Genomic DNA, 20,621 nt, shown 5'->3' on the forward strand with positions numbered 1-20,621 from the left:
AACGAACATTCAGAGAGCAGTGATTTTAAGGGTTGTTGTTCGTTTCTGACAGATCGGCTCTAGAGGTGTAGCTCATGCTTTTTACATACCGCCTTCTCTCGATTTAATAATTTAAAACTGCGTTACAGGACTGTTTTGTAAATTTATTGTTGTGAAATCTCTATGTGGGAAAAGTGTAGATGACAGAAAAACACAGTTGGAAGCCAGTGGTTCTACAGTTAACTGTAAGTCATCCATTGCCCATTTCTGATCCTAAACACAAATTTCTCTTACCCCCACCCCCCGCCGCCATTTTCTCTTCAGACCAATAAATATCCCGAAGAAGTCACAGTGAGATGTATGGCTGAAAGCTATCATTAATCTCTTTCTAGCAAACTTGACTATGTCATGTTTCCCAAGAGGCCAGAATAGCACACGGTGTACCATTTTGCTGAAGTAGTCTACTTCGTGGGAAAAAATAAGAGAATCACTCTCATTTTTTTAAAATAGGGAAATACGCGTCCCTTTTCCAATTTAAAGTATAAAACCAGCTTTTAAAAACTGTAAGTCATAAAATAACTTTAAAACGGCATAGATTCAACTTTGCACATCCAAAAGCACTGATTTTGATTTTTCCACATTAGCTAACAGACATACATTTTAAACTATGCATTACGGAGTGGCACTGACCTCTTGGAGAGAGACTTCTGTTCCTTATTCAAGCGGGAACTGAAATGTATCTGTATTCTGAGTAGCAGGTGTGCATACAACTGTAGTGGGTGACATGAGCTGTTGTCTTCCACACACTCCTTTTTTTTTTAAAGATTTATTTATTTATTTTTGACTGTGCTGGGTCGTCTTTGCTGCGTGGGCTTTCTCTAGTTTCGGCAAGCGGGGGCTACTCTTCCTTGCATGTGCAGGCTTTTCATTGCAATGGCCTCTCTTGTTGTGGAGCATCCACCCTAGGGCGCAGGGGCTTCAGTAGCCGCTGCGCTCTCGGGCTCTAGAGCACAGGCTCTGTAGTTGTGGCATATGGGCTTAGTTGCTCTGAGGTATGTGGGATCTTCAGGGACCAGGGACCGAACCTGTATCTCTTGCACTGCAAGGCAGATTCTTAACCACTGGATCAGCAAGGAAGCCCCATCAGTACACTCCTTATTATGATATTTCATGGTTTCATTTGTGAAATTTCATCAAGTCCAAAATGTGTGTGTATAATAGATGGGGAAACAGTGGAAACAGTGTCAGACTTTATTTTTCTGGGCTCCAAAATCACTGCGGATGGTGACTGCAGCCATGAAATTAAAAAACGCTTACTCCTTGGAAGAAAAGTTATGACCAACCTAGATAGCATATTGAAAAGCAGAGACATTACTTTGCCAACAAAGGTTCGTCTAGTCAAGGCTATGGTTTTTCCAGTGGTCATGTATGGATGTGAGAGTTGGACTGTGAAGAAAGCTGAGTGCCGAAGAATTGATGCTTTTGAACTGTGGTGTTGGAGAAGACTCTTGAGAGTCCCTTGGACTGCAAGGAGATCCAACCAATCCATTCTGAAGGAGATCAGCCCTAGGATTTCTTTGGAGGGAATGATGCTGAAGCTGAAACTCCAGTACTTTGGCCACCTCATGGGAAGAGTTGACTCATTGGAAAAGACTCTGATGCTGGGAGGGATTGGGGGCAGGAGGAGAAGGGGACGACAGAGGATGAGATGGCTGGATGGCATCACTGACTCGATGGACATGAGTTTGAGTGAACTCTGGGAGTTCACTCAATCGAGTTCACTCGATGGACAGGGAGGCCTGGTGTGCTGCGATTCATGGGGTTGCAAAGAGTCGGACACGACTGAGCGACTGAACTGAACTGAACTGATAGATTCTGAAACTGAGCCATGTCTTTCCACCAATCTTTATATTTACTATGTAGAGCCCACCCCTGAAAAAAGTTATCTTCACTCACTGATGCCTCCCTCAGTACCACTTTTTAAAATGTGTTTTAAAACAAAATTTTTATAAAAGCATAATACATTTTTTAAAGTGAGTGTTTTATGGAAAGGTCTTAGTATATAATAAGAAGCATTCCGCTTCTAAGAGACCAACCAAAGTAAAACCACATCTTTTAAATTAACTCCTCCAGGTAATTCCTGTCTTCAGTTCTTTTCCTCACTGGAAAGTAATAGGAGCTCCTTAATGCCTTGAGGGCATCCTTTCACTCTGATAGAGCCCCATGGGGGAAGTGAAAGCTGCTTTTCCTAGCAGGCTGGCTTACTTTTTAAGAATACAGTCCTCAAACCAGGTATCTAGCTGTCCCGAAGCATGCTAGAGGCTTGGGATTGGGAGTGGTAGTGGAGTTGGAAGGAAGTTCCCAGCCAGGGATTCTGAGGATTTAGGATACTGTATATCCACTATAACCCCTCCTCTCCATCAGTTTTTTAAGGGTCTTTTAATTTTTATTTACTTATCTGGCTATGCCGGGTCTTAGTTGCAGCTTGAGGGATCTCCGTTGTGGCATGCGGGATCTTTAGCTGTGGCATGTGAACTCTTAGTCACCACATGTGAGATCTAGTTCCCTGTTGTTCAGTTGCTCAGTTGTGTTTGACTGTTTGCAGCCCATGGACTGCAGCACTCCAGGTCTCCCTGTCCTTCACCATATCCCATAGTTTGCTCAAACTCATGTCCATTGAGTTAGTGATGCCATCCAACCATCTTGTTCTCTGTCACCCACTTTTCCTCTTGCCCTCAATCTTTGCCAGCATCAGAGTATTTTCTAAAGAGTCAGCTCTTCACATCTGGTGGCCCAAGTGTTGGAGTTTCAACTTCAGCATCATTCCTTCCAGTGAATATTCAGAATTGATTTCCTTTATGACTGACTAGTTTAATCAAAGGGACTCTCAAGAGTCTTCTCCAACACAGTTTGAAAGCATCAGTTTTTCAGTGCTCAGCCTTCTTTAAGGTCCAACTCTCACAAGCATACATGACTACTGGCAAATCCATAGCTTTGACTATATGGACCTTTATTGGCAAAGTAATGTCTCTGATTTTTAATAATGCTGTCTAGGTTGGTCATAGCTTTCCTTCCAAGGTGCAATTGTCTTTTAATTTCATGGCTGCAGTCACCATCCACAGTGATTTTGGAGCCCCCCAAAATAAAATCTGTCACTGTTGCCATTGTTTCCCCATCTATTTGCCGTGAAGTGATGGGACCGAATGCCATGATCTTAGTTTTTTGAATGTTGAGTTTTAAACCAGCTTTTTCACTCTCCTCTTTCACCTTCATCAAGAGGTTCTTTAGTTCCTCTTTGCTTTCTGCCATAAGGGTAGTGTCATCTGCATATCTGAGGTTATTGATATTTCTCCTGGCAATCTTGATTCCAGTTTGAGCTTCATCCAACCCAGCATTTCCCATGATGTACTCTGCATGTAAGTTAAATAATCAGGGTGACAATATACAGCCTTCAGGTACTTCTTTCCCAATTTGGAACCAGTCCATTGTTCCATGTCCAGTTCTGACTGTTACTTCTTGACCTGCGTACAGGTTTCTTAGGAGAGAGGTAAGATGGTCTGGTATTCCTGTCTCTTTAAGAATTTTTCATAGTTTGTTGTGATCCACATAATTGAAGGCTTTAGCATAGTCAATGAAGCAGAAGTAGATGTTTTTCTGAAATCTTGCTTTTTCTATGATCCAAGAGGTGTTGACCAAGAGGTGATCTCTGGTTCCTCTGCCTCTTCTAAATCCAGCTTGTACATCTGGAAGTTCTCAGTTCACATACTGTTGAAGCCTAGCCCTTGAAGGATTTTGAGCATTACCTTGCTAGCATGGGAAATGAGTGCAATTGTATGGTAGTATGGACATTATCTGGCATTGCCTTTCTTTGGGATTGGAATAAAAACTGACCTTTTCCAGTTCTGTGGCCACTGCCGAGTTTTCCAAATTTGCTCGCATATTGAGTGCAGCACTTTTACAGCATCATCTTTTAGGATTTGAAATAGCTCAGCTGGAATTCTGTCACCTCCACTAGCTTTGTTCATAGTGATGCTTCCTAAAGCCCACTTGACTTCCCAGTCCAAGGTGTTTGGCTCTAGGTGACAGATCACACCACTATGGTTATCCAGGTCATTAAGATCTTTTTGTATAGTTCTTCTGTGTATTCTTGCCACCTCTTTTTAATATCTTCTGCTTCTGTTAGGTCCTTTATTGTGCCCATCTTTGCATGAAAAGTTCCCTTGGTATCTCTAATTTTCTTGAAGAGATCTCTAGTCTTTCCCGTTCTATTGTTTTCCTCTATTTCTTTGCATTGATCACTGAGGAAGGCTTTCTCATCTCTCCTTGCTATTCTTTGGAACTCTGCATTCAAATGGGTATATCTCTCCTTTGTCTTTCAGTTCTCTTCTTTTCTCAGCTGTTTGTAAGGCCTCCTCAGACAACCATTTTGCATTTCTTTTTCTTGAGGATGGTTTTGATCATTGCCTCCTGTACAGTGTTAGGAGCCTCCGTCCATAGTTCTTCAGGCACTCTGTCTATCAGATCTAATACCTTGAATCTATTTGTCACTTCCACTGTATAATCATAAGGGATTTGGTGGCTCAGACTGTAAAGAGTCTGCCTACAAGGCGGGAGACCTGGGTTCAGTCCCTGTCGGGAAGATCTCCTGGAGAAAGAAATGGCAACCCACTCCAGTATTCTTGCCTGGAAAATCCCATGGATGGAGGAGCCTAGTGGTCCAAGGGGTCGCAAAGAGTTGGACACAACTGAGCGACTTCACTTTCACTTTCATACCTGAATGCTCTAGTGGTTTTCCCTACTTTCTTCAATTTCAGTCTGAATTTGGCAGTAAGGAGTTCATGAAATGAGCCACAGTCAGCTCCTGGTCTTGTTTTTGTTGACTTTATAGAGCTCCATCTCCGGCTGCAAAGAATGTAATCAGTCTGATTTTGGTGTTGACCATCTGGTGATGGCCATGTGTAAAGTCATCTCTTGTGTTGTTAGAAGAGGGTATTTGCTATGACCAGTGCGTTCTCTTGGCAAAACTCTGTTAACCTTTGCCTTACTTCATTTTGTACTCCCAGGCAAACTTGCCTGTTACTCCAGGTATCTCTTGACTTCCTACTTTTGAGTTCCAGTCCCCTATGATGAAAAGGACATCTTTTTTTGGTGTTAGTTCTAGAAGGTCTTGTAGGTCCTCACAGAACTGTTCAGCTTCAACTTCTTCAGCATTAGTGGTTGGGGCATAGACTTGGATTACTGTGTAATTGAATGGGTTGCCTTGGAAACAAACAGAGATCATTCTGTCAATTTTGAGATTGCACCCAAGTACTGCATTTAGACTCTTGTTGACTATAAAGTCTACTCCATTTCTTCTAAGGGATTCCTTGCCCACAGGAGTAAATATATAGTCATCTGAATTAAAGAAGCCCATTCCCATCCATTTTAGTTCACTGATTCCTAGCTGCTGTTGTTCACTCTTGCCATCTCCTGTTTGACCACTTCCAATTTACCTTGATTCATGGATCTAACATTCCAGGTTCCTATGGAATATTTTTCTTTAGAGCATTAGACTTTACTTTCACCACCAGATACATCTGCAACTGGGCGTTGTTTCCACTTTGGCTCAGCCTCTTTGTTCCTTTTGGAGCTATTTCTCTGCTCTTCTCTAGTAGCATATTGAGCACCTACCAACCTGCAGAGTTCATCTTTCAGTGTCATATCTTTTTGCCTTTTCATACTGTTCATGGGGATCTCAAGGCAAGAATGCTGAAGTGGTTTGCCGTTCTCCCTGACCAGGGATCAAACCTAGGACTTCTGCATTGGTAGCTCAGAGTTTTAGCCACTGGACCACCAGGGAAGTCTCTCTCTCTCTCTTTAAATAAATTGAGGCTTTTCAGAAATCCAGAGTCTGCAGTAATTATCTTGGTAATCACTTTTCATGTAACTAACCTCCACTCCAGTCTCAGGGAATCAGAGTTACATCCTCAGGAAAACCTAATAAAGCTGCACATGCATTTTCTTTCCTCTTGAAAACTTTTGCCAGGCACTCCCCTGAAGAGGTAACTTGTGGGATCCAGTCTCTCTCAGTCCTTCAGGGCCCACCAGTATCCCCCAAATCCATACAAACTTCTTCTGTGGATCCACTCCAAGACCTGTACACTGACCCATTCAACAAGTTGGTGGCTCTTGCCCTAAGCATTATTTCCTGGTCACTGTCCCAGATGAGTGCTAAGTTGCTCATTTGTGTCCTCTTTATGACCCTATGGACTGTAGCCCACCAGGCTTCTCTGTCCATGGGATTCTCCAGGCAAGAATACTGGAGTTGCCATGCCCTTCTCCAGGGGATCTTCCCAACCCCAGGATTGAACCCGCCTCTCTTTTGTCCCTGCATTGGCAGGTGGGTTCTTTACCACTAGGTACCCCTGGGAGGCCCTAACCCAGATGGAGCCTTCAACGTGCAATCTGAGGGTTCCCAGATTTTCCAGCCTTGACAGTTTGTTGTTTTAACAGCCAAATAGAATAACTTGAATCTTTATGTTGCGTGACTAATAGGAAATTGGTGTTTTCATGAATGTTGGAGGACTCCTGGTTAATGTTTCCCCATCTCAGTTATCACTGGTCACGTGTCACTTGGAATGGCTCTTCTTAGCTTCTCTCCAATTACTTCTGGCCTTCTGATCTGTCACCACCTCTCCACATTTCTCCAGCTCTCTCCTTGCACTTCATGACACACAAACTTAATTTTCCCTGCACTTCCCTAGGAAAGCAAAAGCCTAAAGCCTTCACAAAGAAACTTCAATCTCTTTAAAAACAGGTCATAGGTTCTAGAGATCCTTGCACAGGGATGTTCTCTTTGATCATCTCAAAGTCAGACCTGGACTATTTGGTGTGAACCCATTGTTAAACATATCAGTTGTTTCTCCCATCTCTCTTCCCAAATCTCATGAGCCCCCAGACCCATCCCCTGGGCCCAGCTAGGAGAATACGAAATCCAAAAGGGTTGTGGACACGAAAAGAAGCAAAGGCCCTTCCAAGGGCCCTCCCCTCATGAAACTGTGTCCGAAATATGTACACATGTGTCATTTCACCAACATAGGGAGCCACCGCACCACCGAAAGGAAAATTGAAGTGATAATTTGTATCTTTATTGTCAAGAAGACTCAACACTGTGATTCTTCCAGAAACCCAATGCTTCTTCATATTTCACTTCCATCCTTAAAGCCCTAGCAAACAATTCTCTGCTAGAAGTGGTTAGAGGAACTGCTTTGCACCTGTGGTCAGCCAAAAGGGGTTCAAAACTATTCAGGTTTGGTTTCAGAGTCCCTAACACACGGTGACAGGTTTAGACAGCATGGGGTGCTATGTGTGCAATCACAGATGAGAAAGTGCAGTCTAGGGTTCAGTGGGTCAAGCAAGGCTACTCAGAGGCAATGATTGCTAAGTACAGTCCAAAGGAAAGGAGGAAAGGGGAAAAGGAAATGGGTAAAGGACACCCATAGGGCAGTGCCTTCCAGGCCTGAAAGAGTCAGCCAGGCACATTTATTTAGAGAACCGCCAAAAATTTAGTAGAGTCACAGTAGGACATGAAGGGGAGAGGGAAAAGAAGCAAAACTCAGGACGGCTGGCATGTGTAGACCTTGGCAGTCAGGGCTTCTGCCCTCCTGTGTCACCACTTACCTCATGCTCTTTCCACTGTATTATGTTATTATGTGTCCTCAGTTACTCAGTCCTGTTCAACTCTTTGCGACCACATGGACTGTAGCCCACCAAGCTCCTCTGTCCATGGAATTTTCCAGGCAAGAATGCTGGAGTGGGTTGCCGTTTCCTTCTCCAGAGGATCTTCCTGATCCAGGGAACAAACCCATGTCTCTTGGGTCTCCTGCATTGGCAGGCAGATTCTTTACCAACTGAGCCACCTGGGAAGACCATTATGTTATTATACTAATTAGCATATTAAATGATCTTCACACTGTTGCATTTTTTTTACTCCTAGTTAATTAAATAAATTGTTCATTATAATCTACTAATTTATTTATTCATGCCATAAATATTTATGAGTGCCTTTGTTGTTGTTCACTCTCGATAAGTTTCATCCGACTCTTTATGACCTCATGGACTGCAGCTCGCCGGGCTTCCCTGTCCTTCACTATCTCCCAGAGTTTGCTCAGACTCATGTCCATTGAGTTAGTGATACCATCCAACCATCTCCCTGGTGGCTCAGACGGTAAAGAGGCTGCCTGCAATGCAGGAGATCTGAGTTCGATCCCTGGGTTGGGAAGATCCCCTGGAGAAGGATATGGCAACCCACTCCAGTATTCTTGCCTAGAAAATTCCATGGACAGAGGAGTCTGGACAGAGGAGTCTGGCAGGCTACAGTCCATGGGGTTACAAAGAGTTGGACACAACTGAGTGACTTGACTTTCTTTCCAACCGTCCTATCCTCTGTCACCCACTTCTCTCGCCCTCAATCTTTCCCAACATCAGATCTTCCTGTGAGTCAGCTCTTCACATCAGGTGTGCAAAAGTAGTGGAGCTTCAGCTTCAGCATCAGTCCTTCCAACAAATATTCAGGGTTGATTTCCTCTAAGGTTGACTGGTTTGATCTCCTTTCTATCCAAGGGACTCTCAAGAGTCTTCTTCAAGATCACAATTCAAAAAAAAAAAAAAGATCACAATTCAAAAGTATCAGTTCTTCAGCACTCAGCCTTCTTTATGGTTCAACTTGGACATCTGTATGTGACTGCTAGAAAAAACCATAGCTTTGACTATATGTACCTTTGTTGGCAAAGTGATATCTATGCTTTTTAATACAGTAAGTTTGTTATAGCTTTTCTTCCAAGGAGCAATTGACTTTTAGTTTCATGGCTGCAGTCACTGTCCACAGTGATTTTGGAGCCCAAGAAAATAAAATCTGTCACTGTTCCCACTTTTTCCCCTTCTATTTGCCCTGAAGTGATGGTACTGGATGCCATGATCTTCATTTTTTGAATGTTGAGTTTTAAACCAGCTTTTTCACTCTCCTCTTTCACCCTCAAGAGGCTCCTTTTTGCTTTCTGCCATTAAAGTGGTATCATCTGCCTATCTGAGGTTATTGATACTTCTCCTGTTGACAGTCTTGATTCCAGCTTGTGAGTCATCCAGCCTAGCATTTCACATGATGTAATATATAATATATTATATATAATATATATATTTATATATATATATAAATTAAATAAGCAGGTTGACAAAATACAGCCTTGAGGTACTTCTTTCCCAATTTTGAACCAGTTGGTTGTTCCATGTCCAGTTCTAACTGTTGCTTCTTGTTCTGCATACAGGTTTCTCAGGAGACAGGTAAGATGGTCTGGTATTCCCATCTCTTTAAAAGCTTTCCACAGTTTGTTGTGATCCACACAGTCAGAGGCTTTAGTATAGTCAATAAAGCAGAAATAGATTTTTTTTTTTAATTCCCTTGCTTTTTCTATGATCCAGCAGATGATGGCAGTTTGATCTCTGGTTCCTCTGCCTTTTCTAAATCCAGCTTGTACATCTAGAAGTTCTCAGTTCACGTACTGTTGAAGCCTAGCCCTTGAAGGATTTTGAGCATTACCTTGCTAGCATGGGAAATGAGTGCAATTGTATGGTAGTATGGACATTGTTTGGCATTTCTTTTCTTTGGGATTGGAATAAAAATGGATCTTTTCCAGTTCTGTGGCCACTGCTAAATTTTTCAAATTTGCTGGCATATTGAATGCAGCACTTTTACAGCATCATCTTTTAGGATTTGAAATAGCTCAGCTGGAATTCCATTACCTCCACTAGCTTTGTTCGTAGTAATGCTTCCTAAGGCCCACTTGACTTCACACTCCACAATGTCTGGCTCTAGGTGAGTAACCACACCATCGTGGTTATCTGAGTCATTAAGACCTCTTTTGTACAGTTCTTCTGTGTATGAGTGCCTACTATGTGCAAAGTCTTGTTCTAAGCACTGCATTTCTATCAGTGACACATGCATGAAAATCCTTACCCTCTAATAGACTACATAAGTCAGGCAATAAACAAATGAGCAAATTGTAATTATATGGTCTCTTAGAATGTGGCCATACAGGAAATAACAGAGCAGGATAAAGAGATGAGGGGTGTCAAGGAGGAGAGGTGTTTCCTTTTTAACTAAGATGATTGGGTAGTCATTTTAGCCTTGACTTGAAGGAGATAAGGGGCCAGACTGTGTAAAGCCTTGTTGGTCATTATAAGGTCTTTGGTCTTTGGCCTTTTGAGAAATTACGAACCACTGGAAGGTTTTGAGAAGAGGAGTAATATGATTAACACTCAGGCTGTTGTGTAAGAAATAGAACTTAGGCATAATGTAATATTCAATGTGACAACTATAGTTAACACTGTGGTATGGTATATTTGAAAGTTACTTAAAGAGTAGATTCTAAAAGTTCTTATCACAAGGAAAAATGTATTTTTTTCTCTTTTTTCCCCCTTATATCTGTATGAAGTGATAGATGTTAACTAGACTTACTGTGGTAATCATTTCACAATATATGTAAGTCAAGTCATTATCCTGTATACTTTAAACTTACATAGTGCTGTAGGTCAGTTAAATCTCAATAAAACGGAAAGAGGGAAAAAACTCTGGAAGATAACACACACACAAACAAAATGGTCAGTTAAAGAAAGAATTAGGCAAACAAGTGTGGAAGCAGGGAGATGGGTAAGGAGAGTATTCTAACAATGGAATGAAGTGGGAGGCAGAGTGGAGACATGAGAACTGGCCAGACTCTGTAAATGTTCTTGAAGGTAGCGCCAACAGAATTTCCTGGATGTAGGGACAGACGAAAAGGAGGTTGCAAAGAAGGGTGGAATTTTCATTTCCTGAGATCTGGAAGACTTCAAGAAGGAGCAGGTTTGAAGGGAATGGGGGAGAAAAGAGAAGGTGCGAGGAGTAGAACCTGGGGCATGCAGGGTAGGGAGCTGTCCAGGAGAACTTTGGGATCTGGTCTAGGAGACTAGAGGGTGGCACACTACAAGCTGTAGAGACAGGTACCGTAAATTGCTAAGCATCCACCATCAATAAATGGTATAGTGAATGTCGCCATTCTTTAAATTAATTTTTGTTGCAGTAGTTGATTTACAATGTTGTGTTCATTTCTGCTGTACAGCAAAATGAATCAGTTATACATATATTCACTCTTTTTTAGATTCTTTTCCCATACACGTCATCACAGAGTATTGACCAGAGCTCCCTGTGCTATACAGTAGGTTCTTTGAGTTATCTATTATATATATAGTAGTGTGTATATCGGAGAAGGCAGTGGCACCCCACTCCAGTACTCTTGCCTGGAAAATCCCATGGACGGATGAGCCTGGTGGGCTGCAGTCCATGGGATCGTTAAGAGTCGGACACGACTGAGTGACTTCACTTCCATGCATTGGAGAAGGAAATGGCAACCCACTCCACTGTTCTTGCCTGGAGAATCCCAGGGACGGTGGAGCCTGGTGGGCTGCCATCTATGGGGTCGCGCAGAGTCGGACATGACTGAAGCGACTTAGCAACAACAGCAGTGTGTATATATCAATCCCAATCTCCCAGTTTATCCCTGTCCTTCCTTCGAACCCCCTTGGTAACTGTAAGTTTGTTTTCTACATTTGTGACTCTATTTCTGTTTTGTAAATAAGTTCATTTGTACCATTCCACATATAAGTGATTGATCTCATGATATTTGTCTTTTTCTGTCTGACCTACTTCACTCATTATGGCAATCTCTAGGTCCATTTTAACTGAACATATTTACCTTGAAATACAGTGTTGACAAGGCCCTCTTGAAAACATGAAAAAGAATAAACTTTTTAAAGAAATTAATCACATTTGTGTTGCTTACAAACCAGTGAAAAATAACACTGTGTTTCAGAAGCCTCAGCATGGAAGCCAAATATTCATGACATGTTTGGGAGATTACCAAGGGACTGAGGGGAAACAGAGCAAGGTCTGGGGTCTGGAGCACCAGGAGTCATCCAGGCAAAAGTAGAAAACTGTCACAGAGAAGGAATAGCCAGGGAGATGAGTAAAACAAAGAGTGTGATATGCTAGTCTAGCTAGAAAAGTACTGTAACTTGTTGAACATCCACTATCAAGCAAAGATAAAATTAATGTCATCATTTTAATGAAATATATTTACTTTGAAACACAGTACAGACAATGCCTCTTTGTAAATGAAAATTTTAAAAAGAATGAACCCTTTTCCTAAAGTTAATCTTTTTTATCTTCTTTATAAATCAGTGAAAAGCAGCACTATACTTCAGAAGCCTCACGATACAAGCCACATATTCACCAGTTCTGCATTTCAGTGGATGTGCATACACACATACACACACACTGACGTCCCAAGTGTGAGTGGCCGAGTTGAGTGAGTGGGAGCAATGAAAAGCTGCTATATGGTGTTTGCTTGATGGAAGAAGTGAAGAAAAGCCGCCAGTAATGACTGTTGCCAGGAGCACAGCTTTAGGGTTTGGAGACTGTGGTTAAGGATAGAGACGAGATTGAATCTAGGCTCTGAGGTTATTTATTGGTTCTAAGTTCTTTGGAAAAAGAAAAAAAAACAGCGATTGCATAGCTGTCTCAGGACAAAATATCTTTGTCCATACAGGGCATGTAGGGACTTGGGTAAGTTAGTTTGGCCTCTTCTGCTTGGGGCGGGGTTAGCTAGAGTGCAAGCTGGTGAGAGGGTGCACACTTGAACAGCCAGGACCTAGGCCTGGCTGAGAGTCCCACTGTCCTGGAAGCATGACTGGGGAGGGCCGTATAGGTGGGGCTAGATAGCCCTCTGGGAATGGAAGTCTCAAGGTCAAGAAGATGGTGATTCTCTTCAAACTTACCTACAGATTTAAAACAGTCCCCTGAAGTAAGAAATGGCAACCCACTCCAGTATTCTTGCCTGGAGAATTCCATGGATGAAGGAGCCTGACAGGCTACACAGTCTGTGGGGTCACAGAGTCAGACACAACTGAGCACACACCCACACAAAGCAATCCCTATCAGAAGTATTCTCCTTATACAAGCAAACAACATGTGCTTGTGGCATTTGGGTCAGCTTCACCAAAGAGCCATGCAGGATACTTGCAGCATGATGCTTCAACATGTGGGTTCTGGGTCTGACTGCATGGATTCAAATCCTAGATCCCCCACTGCTTTACTTTATGCCTTAGGGCAATTAATTAAAAATTTTTTTATTTTATGTTGGAGTATAGTTGATTAACAATCTTGCGTTAGTTTCAGATGTACAGAAAAGTGATTGGTTATACATAGACATGTATATATTTCAAATTCTTTTCCCACTTAGGTTATTACAGAATGCTGGGCAGAGTTCCCTATGCTATACAGTAGATCCTTGTTGATTATCTCTTTTAAATATAGCAGTACATGCCAATTGTACCTTTCTATATGACAGCACAAAGATGGAAGTGAAGATAAACAAGCAGATATTTAGAAGAAAGATATTTATAATTAGTAAGACTATGCTCAATTCGTACTGAGATTTCATTTCCTTTAACTGTTGCTCCAGTCAGTTACTCCAGGGTTCCTGACAAAGAAGGTCATGAATAAAATCTGGTATACATGACTTCTTAACACCTACCAGGTATTAACTTGCTTACTTTTGTCAAATGTTGGATGTATATTATCTCATTTACTCCTTTTTGAGGTCAATACTATTTCTAGCCCTTTGTTACAGATAAAGTTGCTGAGACACAGAATAGCTAGTGCCTGGTGCATGCGTGCTCAGTTGTGTTTGACTTTTGCAACCCCATGGGCTGTAGCCCGCCAGGCTCCTCCGTCTGTAGGATATCCCAGACAAGAATACTGGAATGGTTTGCCATTTCCTTCTCCAGGGGATCTTCCCAACCTAGGGATCAAACTGACCTGTCTTACATTGGCAGGTGGATTCTTTACCACCTGCGCCATGTGGGAAGCCCAGAGTAGCTAGTACATGATTTAAATTTACGTATATGGAAAATGAAGAAGTTAAGATTTGAACTGTTCTGATTCCAGAACCTGCTTGCCTACTACTGTCCGTGCTGCCAGAGAGGCCAGAAAATGTTTGTGGAAAAATAAATGTCATTGTACACATCAAAAAAATTTTTTCACCTTTGTAAGGATATAGAAAATTTCCGAGGGTAATTGTAAGGAAGAAATGCAGAAATGACTGCAAACCACTCAGCACCATGCCCAGTACACAGTAATTATTACTAGGAAATGTACGCTGAGAGTTTGGGGGATATTTAGGAAGACGAGAGTTTCCAAAGGAATAAAAGGATATAATCCACCCCCAAAATAAAACAATCCCTATCAAAAACCCAGCAAACTTTATTGCAGGAACTGACGAGCTGATCCTGAAATTTACATGGGAATTCAAAGGCTCGAGGAGAGCCAAACCAGTTGTGAAAAAGAACATAGTTAAAAATGTATTATATGACTACAGAAGTCAAGGCATTGTAGTACTGGCATAAGAATACACTTGTACATCAATGGAACAGAAGTGAGAGTCCAAAAATAAGCATTTTTATGGTCAGATTTATTTTTGACAAACATGCCAAGACAATTCCATAGGGAAAGGATTGTCTTTTCAGTATATAGTGCTGGTACAATTGGATATCTACATGCAAAAATATGGAGTTAAACTCTTACCTCACACTGTACACAAAAATTAACTCAACATAGATCACATATCTGGAAGGTAATAACTGAAACCATAAACCTTTAAGAAGAAAACATAGGAATAAGTATTCATTACCTTGGGTTAGGCAAAGTGTTATTAAATTTGACAACCAAAGCAAGATTCATAAAAGAAATTGGATTTCATCAAAGGTAGAAATTTTTGTTCTTCAAAGATACCATTAAGAAAACGAAAAGACAAGCTACAAACTGGGAGAAAACGTTTGCAAATCACGCATTTGATGAAGATTTGTATCCAGAATATATGAAGAACTCTTGCAACTCAGTAAGATAAACAACCCAATTTTAAAATGGGTTTAAATAAAGACTTTACCAAAGAAGACATTTGAGTGGCTATTAAGTACATGAAAGGATGCTCAATATATTCATTAGAGAAATGCAAATTAAAACCACATCTACAAGAATGTCTATAATAAAAAGAAGAGACAATATCAGGCATTGGTAAGGAGAAACTGGAGCCTCATATATTGGTGGTGGGAATGTAAAATGGTTCAGCCATTTTGGAAAAATTTGGCTATTCCTCAGAATGTTTAACATAGGTTTACCATAGGACTCAGCAATAGCACAAGTAGATATTTACCAAGATAAATAAAAATGTTTTCATAAAAACTTGTACAAAAATGTTTGTGGAAATATTATTCACAACACCCAAAAAGTGGAAAAAATCAAGATCTGTCCATGAAATGGAATTATATTGAGCAATAGAAAGTAATGAACTACTATTCATAGATGCTGCAGCGTAGATGAACCTCAGAATCCTTATGCTGAGTGAAAAAAGACCATATATTGTATGATATGTACAAAATGTCCAGAAAAGGCATATCAGTATAGAGAGAGAGACTACTTGTGATTGCCTGGGGCCAGAAATGCATATGGGGATTGACTGCAAAGGGGATTGACATGAAGGATCTCTTTGGGGTGATGGAAATCTGGATCGGCGTGATGGTTGCACAATTCTTTGTGTGTTAGTCGCTCTGTGGTGTCTGACTCTTTGCAATTCGATGGACTACATGTCACCCACTAGGCTCCTCTGTCCGTGGAATTGTCTGTACTAAAATGTCACTGAATTGTATACCTTTTTTTTTTTTTTTTTGGTCACTCCTCACAGCTTGTGGGATCTTAGTTCCCTGACCAGGGACTGAACTTGAGCTCTGGCACTGAAAGCACCAAATCCTAACCACTGAACTGCCAGAGAATTCCCAAGGTTGGAGCCAATATTAATACTATTATTATTAATAGCATTATTTTCAGTGACATTTCTACTTCCAATAAAAGTTTCTGATAGTGAAGCATATTATATATTATTACCAACAAGTTTTATATTTTTATTGAAAAATAATTCACATGCCATAAGTTTCATCCTTTTAAGAAGTACAATTCACTGTTTAGTATATTTGTAATTGTGTAACCATCACCACTAATTCCACATCTTTATTACCTCAGTGGGTTTTCTGAATTGGCTGGTACAGTTAACTATTTAGAATATAATATAAAAATTCTAAATTTAGGAACCTATAAATTTATAAGTTATATTTTGTTGGAGACATTTGGTTCCTAGTATAAATTTAGGAAACAAATGCCTCCGCCCAAATACAATATATGGTACAGTATCTACCATCAACCAATGAATACATTTATTGAAATGTAACTTCCTATTTTAGGTAAACTCTTGTATCCAAAACTTGTGTGATAGAAAAAAAAAAATGACAACCTAGAGGGGTGGGATGGGGTGGGAGGTGCGAGGGAGGTTCAAAAAGGAAGGGAACATGTATACCTTTGACTGATTCACGTTGATGTATGACAGAGCCAACAATATTGTAAAGCAATTATCCTTCAATTAAAAATAAATTTAAAAAAATATATGGATTTTATTGAAGTATAGTTGATTTACAATGTATTAATTTCTGCTGTACAGCAGTGATTCAGTTTTATATATATGTATATAGGTAGGTCGGAGAAGGCAATGGCACCCCACTCCAGCACTCCTGCCTGGAAAATCCCATGGACGGAAGAGCCTGGTAGGCTGCAGTCCATGGGGTCGCTAGGAGTCGGACACGACCGAGCGACTTCACTTTCCCTTTTCACTTTCATGCATTGAAGAAGGAAATGGCAACCCACTCCAGTGTTCTTGCCTGGAGAATCCCAGGGATGGGGGAGCCTGGTGGGCTGCCGTCTATGGGGTCACACAGAATCGGACACGACTGAAGCGACTTAGCAGCAGCAGCAGCATATAGGTAGGTAGGTTTAATCGCTCAGTTGTGTCCGACTCTTGTGATCCCATGGACTGTAGCCTGCCAGGTTCCTCTGTTCATGGATTCTCCAGGCAAGAATACTGGAGTGGGTTGCCATTTCCTTCTCCAAGGGATCTTCCCCACACAGGGATCGAACCCGGGTCTCCTGCATTGCAAGCGGACTCTACAACTGAGCTACTTTTTTCGTATTCTTTTTCATCATGGTTTACCATAGGATATTGAACATAGTTTCCTGTGCTACACAGGACCTTGTTGTTTATCCACTCTCTATATAATAGTGCACATTTAATCCCAAACTCCCAAACCATCCCTCCCCCACACCCTGTTCCCTTTTGACAACCAGAAGTCTGTTCTTTATGTCTGTGATTCTGTTTCATAGCTAAGTTCATTTGAGTCTTATTTTAGATTCCATATATAAGTGGTATCATGAGGTATTTGTCTTTCTCTGATAGAACACATATATTCATTGTAATCTTGCTTACATAGTCAATGACCACAGATAACCTAAATACATACTCATTTCTCCTTACACTATTTTTCTGGCTAGAAATGAAGACCTGTACATGATAGAAAATTTACAAAGTGTAGAAATGCTTAAACAGAAATGAACCTTATTGAAAAAGGGGTTAAGAAAGTCTCAAAAATCTTTAAATTTTAAAATACCGATTTATTGGTAATAGGTCCAGTGAAAAAATGGGCTTTCTCAGATCTTTTTTTTCACACAGAATAGTTTATTGTTATTATATGCACATTTTACTGAAAATCAGGAAGTCACACAAAAAAGCAATAGCTTTTAACAGAAAAAATTTCAAGTACATTAAGAGATTTTAAGTAGCTTTTAGTACATTCACTACACTTTGCTTTTCACTGTTTTTTTTTTTAAACAAATCCCCAAAGAATAATTTTACTTTTGATTTTAGAGTGACTTTTAATTATATTTTCTTATATTTAAGGTTTCCAAAAAATATGTGTGTACAGACTGTTATGTTCTTGGGATTAAAAAAAAATTGATTCCCAATTTCCGCTGAATACGGTCTGTATTCGCAAACATGACATTTGAAAACCTTCAGTTTTCATTAGCTGCAGGAAAAGAACAATGAATATTTAGAAAGGAGAAAGAGTAAAGAAAATAGAGATTCGGATCGACTAAAAAACCAAAACACCTTTGGGCGCTCTCACGACACCTAGCTTCTATCCTGTGCTAACTCCATTAGCATGGAGTCCAACACCATGGACCACCTCCCAGGCTCTAGAAACCTCTCGCTGAGAACAAGTTAGAGACTTTGCTTTTGCCATTTCTGGGTCGCAAAACATCCGCTTGAGGGCGCCCTCCTCACCGCCCGCCAGCTCGGTACGCGGCCACCTCGCGGCCAAGAACTCCGTCACAGGCGAGACGGACCCGGGGCTGATCTCGTCTTATTAAATTATGGAAATCGGTAAAGAAGGACACTCCAACAGTCTATCCTCACACCCCAGATAAGAATCCCAGGTTCCGGGAAACTTTCGGCCATCCCTAAGGGAACCGGAAGTGAGTTCACCCTAGTCAGCGCGCGCCTCGGTGGCATCGCCCGCCTCGTTAGGGGCCTTTATTGGGGCTGCCCGCACCGTTGCCTGCACAAATATCCAACAGATCTGCCGCGAGTAGATCCCGAAACTTGGCCTTGTGTTTTTCAGTCAGCCTGCCGGCAGGCACTATACAAATTAATTAAGTCCAAACAGTGAGGCCTCCGCTGCTGCGGCCATCCTCCTCTCCCAGGCCTGGGCCCTAGCCAGCCCTCCCGTCTCCGCTGCCCCGCCCTGCACTAGGGGTCTTGCGCGCGGTCAGGCAGGGACGCGGCCGACTTCCTTCCTCTCCGGGCAAGATGGCGGGGGGCGAGGCTGGTGTGACTTTAGGGCAGCCGCACCTTTCTCGGCAAGATCTCGCCACTTTGGTAAGGCATGGCTCTGGAAGTATGCGCTATGCGCTCAGGAGTGGGGATGACCGGGCCTCCCGCAAGGCTGTGAAACGAGGCGGTGCTGGGCGGTCAGGAGCATGAGTTAGGAGGGAGACCTGCCCGGCGCCCAAAGCCGCGCTCGCGCTGCCCCACGCGCTTCTGTCAGTCAGGGAGCTGGGCATGGGGCTGTGCGGTCGTGGGGACCCGAACCTCCCGAATGATTTGGCTAGAAACTTAGTGTTAAGTGTCATTAAGGCTCTTCATTTTGGAAGTTTTGAGAAAGGAGTATCTACACATTCCTTAGTGCTAATGCTCTCAAGGTTGGGGGACCCAAAGCCTCTACGTCTCCCATAATCAGTGTGCAAGGATGAAGGACTTTTAGTGCTTTCCAGAATGCAAGATTGTACAGGAAAAGCGCTTTAAAAGTAGAAGAGGGCTATTCAAATGGTAGCGAGCTGTAGGTAACAATGTAAAGTCAAAATTCTGATTCATCTTATGTACAGTGATTTAACATAGAAATGTTTGATTGCAGGATGTTTCCAAGTTGACGCCACTTTCACATGAAGTTATCAGCAGACAAGCCACAATTAATATAGGTGAGATAAGAATAACTTGGAGATTTGATTGATTTCCAGCAAATAATTTTAATCTTTGCCTTTGTGTAAGTACCTGAATTACATGAAGATGCAGATATTCGAGAAATAGACGTTGAGCTCTCGGGAGCAATGCATCTGCTAGATTTTTGGTGGGAGGCCCCTGTTGCCTATGTCTAGCTTATAGACTAGGTGAGAAGAAAAGGTAGAGACTTAAAGAAAACTTTTAATAGCATAAGGTGATATGTAGTCATCTAGTAAAGAAGAGGGGAAATGTGATTGTGCTTGCCACACAAGGATGTTGCAAGAGCAGAGTTTGTGAAAGTTTGTTTGATATGTGCATAAGCTATAATTAGGGTGTTTTTTTTTTTCCCCCTTAATTGGCACCTGGAACTTTGGAGAAGTTATGTTGACTGAGTGTAAATTTGGGGTATTTGAGAGTCTGTACAAAAACAGTAAAACCTCCTTAAAAGTAAGGCTCTACCTTGAGATTCTTAAAAAAGTTGTAAGATACGTACTAGCCTTAATAGCATTACTATAATCATACCTGAGTTTTTTTCGTGTTTCCATGGATTCCTTTTTTGTGTGTCAGGGCTCTTCATACTTACTTCGCTCTGAAAATGCTGAAAAGTTCCTTGATATACAAAGTTTCATGCATTTTTTTACAAGTGTTTATTTTAAATGAAGGCACTGTTTTCTGTGATTAAAGATAGATAACTTTTATTATGCTCAGTATGGTTTAAAACAAGGTTGTCACATGGAAAGTTCTCTTCAGTCCTGTATCATCATGAGTTTTTGTAATCAGGGATATGTAGGAGGAAAAATCAGTCACTCTTGGTTTTACAGTGATATTGACAGTGAGTTATGGCTTTGGGTTTTCTACTCTAAAATTGAAAAAATATGTGGTGTAACTGAATGCACTTGAATTAATTTTTTTGTACTTTGTAGGTACAATTGGTCACGTAGCTCATGGGAAATCTACAGTTGTAAAAGCTATTTCTGGAGTCCACACTGTCCGTTTCAAAAATGAACTGGAAAGAAATATTACAATCAAACTTGGCTATGCTAATGCTAAGGTGAGCTGTGTACAGTGAAATGAAAAACTCAACTTTAATTGTTGAGTGTGCAGATAACAAATCCAAGTCTTGTCTCATTGAAACTT

At 41.3% G+C, this 20,621-nt stretch overlaps 1 protein-coding gene across 3 annotated transcripts in view; it reads left to right on the forward strand.

Annotated features, from left to right (window-relative positions):
• The window catches only part of EIF2S3 (eukaryotic translation initiation factor 2 subunit gamma), a 34,714-nt gene that overhangs the window by 867 nt on the left and 13,226 nt on the right, over positions 1–20,621 (forward strand). The window contains exons 1-3 of one of the 3 annotated variants that reach the window (XM_086389342.1): positions 18,782–18,863; positions 19,399–19,527; positions 20,408–20,535. Coding sequence is in view for 1 of the 3 variants with exons in the window: in XM_086389340.1 (XP_086245466.1) it covers positions 18,795–18,863; positions 19,399–19,462; positions 20,408–20,535 (261 nt within the window). In the remaining 2 variants the exon portion in view is untranslated. Of the gene's footprint in view, positions 1–18,781; positions 18,864–19,398; positions 19,528–20,407; positions 20,536–20,621 lie in introns of those variants that run through there. The other 2 variants (XM_086389340.1, XM_086389341.1) reach the window with 2 other exon arrangements.

This window comes from Bos grunniens, chromosome X (assembly GCF_055505025.1).
Source record: "Bos grunniens cultivar Pamir isolate PY7600 chromosome X, Bosgru_T2T1.0, whole genome shotgun sequence".
NCBI classification, from domain to species: Eukaryota; Metazoa; Chordata; class Mammalia; order Artiodactyla; family Bovidae; genus Bos; species Bos grunniens.